Genomic DNA, 12,652 nt, shown 5'->3' with positions numbered 1-12,652 from the left:
GGAGAATCCCAGGGACGGCGGAGCCTGATGGGCTGCTGTCTATGGGGTCACACAGAGTTGGACACAACTGAAGCGACTTAGCAGCAGCAGCAGAGATAGATGGCTTTTGATTTAAATAAAGCTGTGCCATAAAATTAAGAGGAGAGAGCAGTAAAATTTGCTCATTTCGCTCTAATACTAGTTATAATGTTTTTCTTGTTGTGACAACAAGTTGCTAAATGCTAAGCTGGGGACTTTCTTATAACTGGTTATCACAGAAATTATAACTTGGACACATAATTCTAGACTTTTTTTTTTCAGACTCAAAGGCTTTTGTAAGAAGAAAATAATTAAGTTGCAAGAGTCTAGAAAAATGGAGAGTGAAAGAACACACAGATTTACTCACTAGTAGCTTAGAAAATTAACAGATAGCTTACATGTAGACTGGAAAATGGAACCTGGGCTGTATGAACATTTTTTCTTTATCAGTAGCATCTCATGGTGTGCAAAGTTAAACTATGCGGTTTAGTGCTCCGTGTCTAATGAAACGTTCATTTCCAGAGTAGAAAACATTTTACACTAAAAATGTGTTACTTTGCATAACAGTAGTGGTGAAAGCTATACTTATTTGGGAATGATACAGCATGGAATGATAATGCCGGTTATCATCTCTTAACTAAAAGGAATCCAGGAAACCATGCTGAATACTCTTTCATCTTAAAAGTCTGTGTTTGGGGCCGGGGGGTGGGGAGGGTGGGGGGCGGTTGGAAAAGCTGCTGCCACTGCGTTGGCCCGGTCAGGGATGGATGGGGGACAGTGCCTGGCTCCACTGATGTGGGGGGTCACCTCTCCAAATGCGTTCCCTTTCAAACCTTGTGAAAGGTGGTGCCCTCAAATAACAGCTGCAGTGCTGTGCTCTCATTCTCTTTCGACGGATTTTGAATTCCTCTTATACAATGGTAATACTGCTGTATATTTGTTACATAGGACAAAATCATGTGGGGAGACTCAAAAGTAATTCTAACCGTTCCCTCATGTATTCAGAGTGTTGGCTGTGTTTTGTCAACTTAAGCAATTAATTCTGTACTTAATAAGTTGTTTCTAATTTACTGATCTACAGATGGTTGCTGCAGATATCTGCCTCGGTGCATTTCTGTATGTTTGTCATTTTCTAGTTCTTTTAAAAATCATGAAAATATATAACCTCCATGATTGCTTAATTTACTTAAGCAGTTTATTTTAACCAAAGCTATCTTATATAAATATTGCATATTTTCTTAAAATGGTGATAAAGCATGAAATTTCAGAAAAATCACTAAAAATATAGAACTTAAACCTGTTTCTTAAGAAAACCAAAAGGACATCCTATAAAACCTTTAATGACCAGCCTCTGAATAATTCATACTGAACCACAACAGTCCTAATTTTTTTATAATATGAACACTTCTTAATAAGACTGTGGTTGTGACTTATCCAAAGTATTTAACATTTTATTCCATCACTACATTAAGAGCCAACTGCAGAACCATAATAATTTTTATTAAAAATAATGAAATACTTTTCATTAAAATGTCAGTATAACCAAATAATCTTCTATAAAATAGCAACACAACTGCTGGCCACTTTGGTACTTTTTTCCCTAAGGGGGTAATTAAATTAAAAGGGGGGTATGGCCTCCTTGAAGAAAGGGGGATAAATGTTTTATATAACAAATGGAACCTGAGTTTCAGCTAAGCCGTTTTGCTTATGAATGCTTATCCCCAGGAACGTTTCTAGAGAGGACAGCTTCCCTGCTTGGCTGGTGAGGTTCCTTTTATAGCACGTATACTAGCAGGGCAGCTTTAAATCAGCATACTACCACTGTCTCAATTACACTTATAAAATTAAACCTCCACACGGTCTAACTCAGCAGGAATAAAAATATTAATGAGGACATTAAGGTTGCTCACTGCATCACTTTTCTCACATTTGCAAATAGACATCTGTGCTATTTTGCATTTTAAACAAAACTGATAAGATTGTCTAAAACCATTCTTGAGAGGACTGAACTCCCAAAATCTTCTTCAGTAAAGAATAGATGTGTACCCCCAGGGCACCCTGAAGCTCCTGCCTGAAATTGCTTCAAAATCTCAATTTTTATCTCAAAAAATCAAGGGAATTTTGCATCCCATGACAGGAGCACAGACTGCAAAGACCCATATCCACAAATGATATAAACTTTAATATTATTGATTTACTTACCACCACTGAACAGACTGACACTGGGAAGATGACTTTCATTCTCTAGGTCCCTAGAGATACTCACACCCTGAAGTAAAATATTTGTAGCCTTTCTATTAAGAAAATAAACTGATAGTATAAAACTGGCTTTCTGTTACACATAGTATGGCAGTAAAAGTTTGAAAAGAACTAGAGAATTATTCCTTTTTCCCCCTTTTTATTTTTCCTGCTCTCTTATTTTTTTTTTAATGGTAAAACAATCCCCCTTTTGTATTTTATGTTTGCCTCGCCAGAAATGGGAGGAAAGGCAGAGGGAACGGCCTGAGGCACCTTGCTGGCAGCAGGTGTGCAAGGCCAAAGACAGAGACTGCCTCTCATAAAGCAGCGGGTCTAGAGAGCGCTCTGCCTTCAGCCCTTGGTGACTGTGTGACATTCTCTGGCTCGAGGTCCCCCACCAGCCCTCTGCTCTCCACGTGACTAGCAGAGGGCTGGCCTCTGCCGCTAACACAGCAGTCAGTTATCTCGAGTGCAGAAGGCTGTAGGAAGCTGCCTCTGTGAGTGCTGTCTCCTAGTTGCGCTGTGATTCCATTGCCACCATGGTTTGGTTTTGTTTTGTTTTCCCACATTTACTCTCCTTCACCGAGGTTTTTAAACTCTGCTATGGGATAGTTTCACCTGGAAGGTCTTTGAAGGAGTGGCAGGCTTCAAGCAGTGGTAGAATGGGACTCAGCCTAGGGAACAACGCACAGATGCGGTTTCCAAATATTTGGCTTAAATATTGTGCGTCATGTTTGTTCTACAGCTCCTCTCCATTTACCTTTTGTCTTATTAGAAAATATATTGCCATCGTCTCCTATGAGCAACGCCAGAATTACAAGGATGACTTCAACGCTGAGTATGATGAATATAGGGCCTTGCATGCCAGGATGGAGACTGTGGCTAGAAGATTTATCAAACTGGATGCACAGCGAAAACGCCTTTCTCCAGGCTCAAAAGAGTATCAGGTAAACACATGTTTTCCTCAGTGGACTGACTTCATATTTTGCCTTCTTCCTTTCTCTGCCCTGCCCATCCCCAGACGTCCTGCTAGCCTTCAGAGCAGGTCCTTTCACAGACCAGCCTCTCTGCAGCTTTTGGCTTTGACTTAGAATTAGCTAGGAAAATAAATATTTGAAACAGTTCTTAAAAATAAGTAACACGATGAGCCTCTATTTCCTCCAATGTAAAAAAAAAAATCACTATTTTTATATAATATGTATAAAATATATAATATATACTCATGTACTTCCCGTGACATAACATGTAGTGTACTAAAAAAAATACAGATGACTAAATAGGGGGAAAAAAAGCTGGATTTGGGATTCATCAAAATATTTGATTGCGTTACCTACTCAGACTATAGTTCTTATATCTGATACTATTTCCCAAAATTACTATTTTGAGTAAATTTATTTATTTTAAACCTCAGTCTGGCATAGAATATTAAAAGAAGCCTAAGACCACTCAGGTTTGGGGTTTAAGTGAAGAAAAGCTGGGTGCTTCCAGCTAGTCCAACTACTGACATTTGTTAGCAGGTATTAATCCATTCTCACTTGCCTACCTTAAGTGGTAATATTACTACAGCTGACACAGAGCAGGAGAAGCCTGACCCGCCTCCACAGTGTTCTTAGAGCCCTCAGCCAAAGGACTGGTATAAATGGGAGTTCCCCTCCTTGTGTAGGACAGATAAGTTTGTCGCACTTCACAGCCACAAATGGTGTCTCCATCATAGTCCACTGTTGTTCCAGCAGGAACCTACACAAGAAAAAGCACCTATGCCCTGAAAGTGAAAGTCACTCAGTTGTGTCCAGTTCTTTGCAACCCCATGAACTCTTCAGTTCATGAAATTCTCCAGGCCAGAATACTGGAGTTGAATACTTTTCCCTTTTCCAGGGGATCTTCCCAACCCAGGGATCGAACCCAGGTTTCCTGCATTGCAGGCAGATTCTTTACCAGCTGAGCCATCAAGGAAGCCCTAGAGATTCACTATATCTTCTATTAGTGGGCCATCTTTTAAACAAGCTGCCTAAAGTTATAGAAGACTTTGCAGAGGAGTGGGTGGTTGGGAGTGCAAGAAGTTAGTGAGTGATACAGTGGTTAGGAGGTTTTTTTTTATCCTTCTGTATAGTTATTTACTAGGGTACCACAATTATATTTAAACTAAAATATAATTCTAAGAACTGCTTAGTGGTTAGGAGCAAGCTCTGAAGCCAGGCGGCTTGCATTTGGTTCCTACCTCTGCTCTACTTGTATGACCTTGGGAAGGTTACTTGCCTGAAAATACTCAAAATCCCATCCATAGAGTGAGATTATTAGAGCTGTGCAGAACAAATGTAAGCATTTGGAAACTGCTTAGATGCATAGTATACCAGGTCATATGGTACTTAAAGGTTAGCTCTTGCCTTGCAACTCAATTCTCCTCCCTCGAGGAAATCAATATTACCAGTTCCCGGTGTATTCTTTCAGAAGGCTGTGTGATTATAAGATATACACAAGTAAATTCACGAATATACCATATTTAATTGAACCTAAGATGTCATCATCGATAAGATGCACCCTTGTCTTATGTTCCAGTAAGTTGAGATACTTTATTACATTATCTGATTTCATTAAAAATTCTCAGAACATAATATTTTGTTTCTCCCTTATAAACAAATGATACCAAACTATATAAAACTGTTTGTACTTTGCTTTTTTCATTGACCAACATGTATCTTAGAGAACTTTTTTACGTAAGCACATACAGCACTCCCCTCATCTTTAATGGCCTCTTAGGATTCCTTCTGAGAAGGCAATGGCACCCCACTCCAGTACTCTTGCCTGGAAAATCCCATGGATGGAGGAGCCTGGTAGGCTGCAGTCTATGGGGTCGCTAAGAGTCGGACACAACTGAGCGACTTTGCTTTCACTTTTTACTTTCATGCATTGGAGAAGGAAATGGCACCCCACTCCAGTGTTCTTGCCTGGAGAATCCCAGGGACGGGGGAGCCTGGTGGCTGCGACCCCATGGACTGCAGCCTACCAGGCTCCTCCATCCATGGGATTTTCCAGGCAAGAGTACTGGAGTGGGGTGCCATTGCCTTCCCAGTGGATGTTTAGACCGTGTTTACTTTCTTCTGCTTTACACACAGCACTGTAGCAAGTAGCCCTGAACATGTGTCATTTCATTCAGGTACAAATAATCTGAAAGAAGTATAAATGCTGAGTCAGTTTTGCATTTGCAATCTTAATGGCAATTGCTAAACTGCCTTCCTTTAAGACTATACCAAATTAATTCCATCATTAATATTTCCCACACCCTTGCCAATTGTGAGTTATCTGTTTATACCACAAAGAAAAAAAGTTCTCTTCTGACTTCTAATTATTACTTTTCTAGAATGTTCATGAAGAAGTCTTACAAGAATATCAGAAGATAAAGCAGGTAGGTATCATCACTATTAGTTTTCTGACCTCATTGAGAAAGTATTACGAATTCCATAGTCTTACTCCTGTTTTGTTTTTTTCATCCACAGTCTAGTCCCAATTACCACGAAGAAAAATACCGATGCGAGTATCTTCATAACAAGCTAGCTCACATCAAAAGACTAATAGGTGAATTTGACCAACAGCAAGCAGAGTCATGGCACTAGAGCTCTGCTTGGACCAGAAGATGTGAATAAACTTAAGCTTATTTATTTAAAATTCCAAATGAATTGCTCTCAAAATTCTAAAAAATGAAACTTTGCCTGTTGAAAGTTTCAGTATTAGTAAACTTGAGTTACCTGTTTTTTCTTTTCCTTGTTTTCCCATTTTACTTTGCTTCCTTGCATTTTTGAAGCTGCTTTTTCTGGTCCTTTCTTCACCTTTAAGACTTGTGTTTTTCAATAGAAATAATTTTTTTTTAGATATTGGGGATCCAGTGTCTGTACTTCAAATCAACTTCTTTCCTTAAAAACTGTGTTTGTCATTAGAAATTATTTTCTTTTCTTTTTTTTTTTTTTTAGATATTAGGGATCCAGTGTCCACCCTTCAAAGTTACGTATATTTAAAAAAAAAAAGTAACATGCAAGGTGAAATGCTTTTGGATAAACATAAGCCTATTTTCTGACCTTTCTTAATGCGAACTCTTTGCCTTAAATGGTAGAACATTTAGAAATTTGCACAAAATACAAAAAAAAAGTTAAAACATTGTTTTGGAGGGTTAAGAAATAGAAAGGTGTGTGAGTACGCGTATAGATCTATACACACACGTGTATATATAGGCTGACTTGATCTAGAACAGGAATCGCCCTGCAAGTTAACCCCCCATTGCAATGGTTGCCTTAAGGTGTTTGCTAGTTGTGTACCTAGTGTGGTTGCTCATTAGCTGCACTGCTTCCCATTTGATTAGAGCAGTGGGAAGTACACTGTGGCCTACCAGCGTCTGAACGCGTGTGCTCGACCTGTGTGTGTGCAGAGGTGGTGTGGATGTTGAGCGTGCATGGAGGAGAAAAGCTGCTACTCTCAGTAGGCCAAACGCTCAGGTGAAACAACTGACGAGTGTTACTGTAGGTGTTTTTTTTTTTTTTCCTGTCAAATTGCTACTTCTATCATGGAAGACAAAAAGCATTTCCATTTCAACCGTTTGTCAGCTTTATTAATGTTGGGCAAAATTGAGATGTTATGAAAATGAAACAGATCTATAGTTTTGGGGCAAAATTATAACATGAAATGTGTAGGTAACCTATTTATATACTGCTATAAAGTATTTTTTGAAGAGAGATATGCAAAGAAGCTATTACCTACATGAAATGTATATTTAAAGAATTTTTTTTTCATCCTGGGTGCCAGGAATATAAAACAGAGCGGATATATTTAACCATAACATACTGTGATTCATCAAACAGCACAAACTTTCATTTCATGGAGTTTATCTGTTGACGTTGATTTAAACTATCATTTGTTTTATCGTGTGGGAACATAAGTTATGTGGTCAAAAATATAAGGGTTTTGAACTAATGTTGATACAAGTTGTGTTGTCTTATCGTATTGTTTTTCAAAGTGCTGCCAGTTTAAAAGGGAAGCATTATGTTTACAAATATGTTTTGAAATGTTTGCCAAAATTTTGGTGGTATCTTTAATAAAGATGTTTGTCTCCAGCATCCAAAAAAATATATAACTTCGTTGTGTATCGTTGTAAACCAGAAAATGCTGGTATCCAAAAAAAACCTGAGAGAACATGTAGATGGAATTTTGTCTATGGAGTTCCAAAACATTAACAGGAAAGAGTAAATAATATGGTAAAAGTACACTATACAAAGACTACAACAAGGCCCTGTGCACTCTAACTCTAATACATTACCGCAGAAATTTGATTGCTACATAGCATGGACCTCTTAGGGAATTTGATTTTTTTTTAAGCATTGAGATCCCTGGTGCTCTTCCTTTTACCTCAGAATTGGTACAATCATTGTGTTCATTGATATCAAACTTTCAGTTGGGAAAAAAAAATAGGAAAAGAAACTTAACTGGGGATAAAGTTGGTCCTCACTTCATTATGGTGGAGTCTCCTGAGGGATTCTTCCATAGGTGATGACCTCATAGAGGTCATTTCTTAGACATCGTGGCCTTTTAATCAAAGACCGTGTGCTGCTACTTGCTGGGAGTGGTGTTTCTCAAAAGCAAGGTGCTCGGGCCACTTGCATCCCCCAAATTAGAATCTCTGGAGATGGGGCCCACATAGCCACATTTTCCTAAGTATCCTCTAAGAGACTTCTGCAAGCTAAAGTGTGAGAACCTTTGGCTTGGAAGCAACTCTAAACATTTAGGTCTCTAAATCTCAAGGTCTTGAACCGAAATTCAGCTGGTTTTTGTTTTTTTTTTTTAAGCCCATCTCTCAGCAGGTGCAAATCAGTTTTCCTCTCAACATCATTTGAGGTACCCTCAATTGTTTCACTGCCAGCTCTTACTTTAAAACTTGTTTACAAATAAGGCAAGCCTTCCAGTTGGTTAATTGTTGGCCCTTGGAGCTCCTACCCACCTCCATCAGCACATCTTCTGGTTTACAAATTGGGTAACAATGGAAGCTGGAGATGCTTTCTGAAAATCCGGGATTGCACGCCCACAGACTTGACCACCTACCTATAAAAGCCTTAATTTAGATGTTTGTTGTATACATTGGGCAGATCCTTGCAAAATGTGTATCTGTCTGTCTTGCAAATTTGAGAGGTGTAAATCTCTGAATCTGCTGTTACCTGAGACTACATCTCTTTTAAAGATAGGCATAGGCCTATTAAAATATTTATATTTATAATCATCTTTCATCTCCTACTGCAAGATTTTTAGATTCTCTCAAATAATTGCTGCAGGAATGGGTGGCCACGTAGTTACTACTCTGGTAGAATTTATTTAGGTTTTGTTTCAGTTCAGTTTTGTTTTTTGAGAGAAATAGTTAAGTGTAAAATAGCATTGTCAAGATGAGACAATGACTTATTATTTGTTCATCACATTTCACCTAAAATAATTTGAAGCACTCTTGAAGATTTTTACCAACACCCATAAATTAACTCCAGAATGAATGAGCAGCTGATTTAATACAAACCAAAAATAGCATCAAGTAGATGTGGTTTTTTTGTTTTATGTGAGGTTTCACTTCCTGCCTTGTTGCTTATGTATCTCCCTTGGAATACTTGAGAGGGGTTAATACCCTCGTAGAGATGAATGTTCAGAACTTGCTCTCACAGAAGTAATTGGTGTTGTCACTTGATATCATTGCTGCGTGCATTGATTATAAAAATCCAGTATTAACCTTCCTTCATCTCTGACTGATCTTTTAACCTTTATAGGAGTTTTCTTTCCCCTTAAAATATTTCACCTTATTCTGTCAAACAAATGCATATTTTCATGTTTGAAGCAAGGCGTTGAAATGAGGTTTAGACACAAGTGGTGCATCAGTTCCGACCCTCCACATGGCTGCCTTGCCCTTCCCCTAGTGTGTTCTTTGCTTCTGGAACTTGACTGAAACTCTCCAGCCAGTTGCCTTGTCTTGCTGGCCCCGTGAGTACTGAGTCACGTATGTGTGGTTTTGCCGTTGCGACTTTTAAGGTTCTTACAGTGTATCACTTGCCTAAGTGTTCTAAATCCTTCTCTTGTGTACCCGATGGGGAAAAATCAACAGCCAGCTTTGAGAGGAACCTCTTGGGAACAGTTATTAACTGACACAACTAAATGAAGGCAACAGAAGATGTTATCAGTGTCCTCTGTAACCTGAAAACTGAACAAGGCTATGAGGCTCATTTCAAAATATTTTGAAGTGTTAAAAAACCTACACATATATATCTACGCTGTTTTCGGTCGTTCCACCCAAACCGTTTTAGGAAGGTAAGATGTCGCAGGGGCTCTTCAGTTGTTAACTGAGCTCAGCAGCGATGGTGGCCCCTGTTGTTCTACACCAATTTCAGTTCAATAAAAATGTTAACTTTGCAATTCTGGTGCTCGTTTTTCCGTTGTCTCATTTCAAAGCTCTTAATTCTGTTTTGTTTTGTTTTTAAAAAAGAAATCCCACAACAGTTCTCTCTGATGCCCTAAGGTAACTGATCTTCCAGGGACAGAGACGTTACTTGCTGATGACTCTAGGAAGTGGGAACACAGAGTATTTGGTTCAGGAGCCCCTGCTGCTTGTTTTACAAGTGGAGGACATGCCCTCCAAAGGCAGCATCTACTAGGGGAACGATACTAACAGGTACCTTTTATGGAGGATCTTCCGTTGGTTATCCACTTTGTATGTACTGTCCCATTTCTCCTCACCACAACCCTGCTATCCCTATTTTATAGGCAAGGAAACTGAGGCTTTGGGTTTCCCAGGTGGCTCAGCAGTAAAAGAATCCACCTGCAAGGCAGGAGACAACGGCTTCAATCCCTGGGCCGGGAAGATCCCCTAGAGGAGGAAATAGCAGCTGGCTCCAGTATTCTTGTTTGGGAAATCCCATGGACAGAGGAGCCTGGCGGGCTACAGTCCATGCGGTGGCAAAAGAGTCAGACAGGACTTAGCAACTAAGCAACAACAACAAACTGAGGCCTAGAGAAGGTAAGACGTTTGCCTGTAAGACAACAGCTAGTAAACGATGGCGCCTGACTCCAGAATCTGTGTTCTTAACCATATTTCCGTACTGCCCCCGCCACCCTGTATGTCAATACCTATTTAGGGTGGGGTCACTGTCACAGAGTGACAATTCCAGCAACACCCCGCAGGCTAGACTCTTAATTCAAAGGAGACTAGAATGTGTGTGTTGGGTTGATAGCTCACTGGTGATTCTCAGGGAGTCAATTCTGTCAGAAATGATAAATTTGAAAGAAGGCCAGGATACTTTTTGAGGAAACATGTTTTCTTTATTTGCGGATGTGTACCATCTTCACAGTGGGCTATTGGAAAGAGACTGGAGGCAGTGCAGGCAGAAGGAAGAACAGGGCTACCGTCTTAGAATCACATCATCTTTTCTTCATATTGAAAGGCTGTCTCAGAGACATAACAGGCTCCAGCTCTAAGGGGAATCCAGTGTGAATCAGACGTAAGACCCTTCTGGTTGGAGCCTTAACATGCAGTTTCTCCAGGTTTTCTGAAGGAAATGGAGGAGGAAGGGAAGCAAGCGTCCATTGAGCACTAGTATTAAACACCCAGAATGGTCCCTGCCAGCCATGATTCTGGTTGGTTTACGAGGCGCCTCAGGGAGGAATGAGGCTCCCAATGGTATAATTATTTCAACAGCCCTCCTTCCCCCACTGGACACTGGACATTGTACTTGTCTTTTGAGTTCAACTTTTTTCCCCAGCTATAGACTGAAGTGACTCAGCAGCAGAGTGAAAATATGCCTTCTTACCAGGGTATGGAAGAGGCTCAGTTATTTGCAAAGCACTTGGGAATTCTGAAAACCAGCAATCTGCTGAATGCAACAGGGGAGAGTTTGAGTATTTTCCTAGACCAGGGTGAGTCTGTTCTGATTGCAAAGGGGACAAAAGTTGAGAGAAGCTTAAGGTTTCAAGGTGGAGCGTTTGAGGTTTTATTAAATGGCGACCTACATGGACCTGCCCCACTGGTTTTACCTTCCTGAGACTGGGGCGGGAGGCGGGCCGTGGTAGTAGGTGGTTCTGATATTTTGTGATTGCCTAATCCTCCAGTTGGGGTCAGATGAATCTACGGTGCGATGGGGGAGATGATATTATTGACACCTCCTGCCTGGTTTATTCTGTGGGGGCCGGGCTGGTTTGCCTTACTGTAATTAGATACTTGGGACAATTTGGGCATCTGGAGATGAGTGGTAAGAATTCCTTATCTGTTCTGTGAAATAGAGTTCTTGCTAAAGATTGAGCCCATATAATTGGTCACCAGGTTTGAACTCGAAAGTTGGGGCTTCTAAAAAAAAAAGGCTGACCACTTTACTATACTTCATGGACTCCAGGGGGCTGACAGAATCCACTGTGGTATAAATAGGCCATGTGATCTAGCAGTCTCATCTGCTCCATGCTAGGCACACTGGCCTGCCTTCAGTTCTCCAGGAGCCCCTGCCCCTCCCATCCGAGCCTTTACTTAGTACTTGGAGTCCATTCTGCACTCCCACCTCCACCCCCGTTCCCTCACTTAGCTACATCCTCCTCACCTTTAAAGTGCAAATGTGTGCGTGTGCACAGTTACTGCATCGTGTCCGACTCTTTGAGACCCCATGGACTGCAGCCTGCCAGGCTCCTCTGTCCATGGGTCGCCCCTTAAACATCACTTCCTCCAGGATGCATTCTCTGACTTCTCAGACTAACTTTCGTCATCTTGGTGTATGTTCTCTTTCATCTTATTCTTTGTGGCATTTATCACAATTATGAAACAGTGAGAGACTTGATTTTGGGGGGCTCTGAAATCACTGCAGATGGTGACTGCAGTAATTAAAAGATGCTTGCTCCTTGGAAGAAAAGCTATGATCAACCTAGACAGCATATTAAAAAGCAGAGACATTACTTTACCAACAAAGGTCCATCTAGTCAAAGCTATGATTTTCCCAGTAGTCATATATGGATGTGAGAATTGGACTATAAAGAAAGCTGAGCACTGAAGAATTGATGCTTTTGAGCTGTGGTGTTGGAGAAGACTCTTGAGAGTCCCTTGGAATGCAAGGAGATCCAACCAGTCCATCCTAAAAGAGATGGGTCCTGAATATTCATTGGAAGGACTGATGCTAAAGCTGAAACTCCAATACTTCGGCCACCTGATGCGAAGAACTGACTCACTGGAAAAGACTGATGCTGGGAAAGATTGAAGGTGGGAGGAGAAGGGGACGACAGAGGATGAGATGGTTGGATGACATCACCAACTCGATGGACATGAGTTTGAGTAAGCTCCAGGAGTTGGTGGTGGACACTGGCATGCTGCAGTCCATGGAGTTGCAAAGAGTCAGACACGACTGAGCAACTG

The 12,652-nt window shown here is 40.6% G+C and overlaps 1 protein-coding gene across 1 annotated transcript in view; it reads left to right on the top strand.

Annotated features, from left to right (window-relative positions):
• ELL2 (elongation factor for RNA polymerase II 2) overlaps positions 1-9,681 on the top strand; it is a 73,681-nt gene extending 64,000 nt beyond the window's left edge. The window contains exons 10-12 of the mRNA XM_061424453.1: positions 3,032-3,203; positions 5,615-5,659; positions 5,751-9,681. Coding sequence (XP_061280437.1) covers positions 3,032-3,203; positions 5,615-5,659; positions 5,751-5,867 — 334 coding nt within the window. The 3' untranslated portion in view covers positions 5,868-9,681. The remainder of the gene's footprint in view (positions 1-3,031; positions 3,204-5,614; positions 5,660-5,750) is intronic.
• Positions 9,682-12,652: the final 2,971 nt, after the last annotated feature.

This window comes from Bos javanicus, chromosome 7, assembly GCF_032452875.1.
Source record: "Bos javanicus breed banteng chromosome 7, ARS-OSU_banteng_1.0, whole genome shotgun sequence".
NCBI classification, from domain to species: domain Eukaryota; kingdom Metazoa; phylum Chordata; class Mammalia; order Artiodactyla; family Bovidae; genus Bos; species Bos javanicus.
The sequence above is the reverse complement of the archived record's forward strand: the minus strand, read 5'-3'. Positions and strand labels throughout refer to the sequence as shown.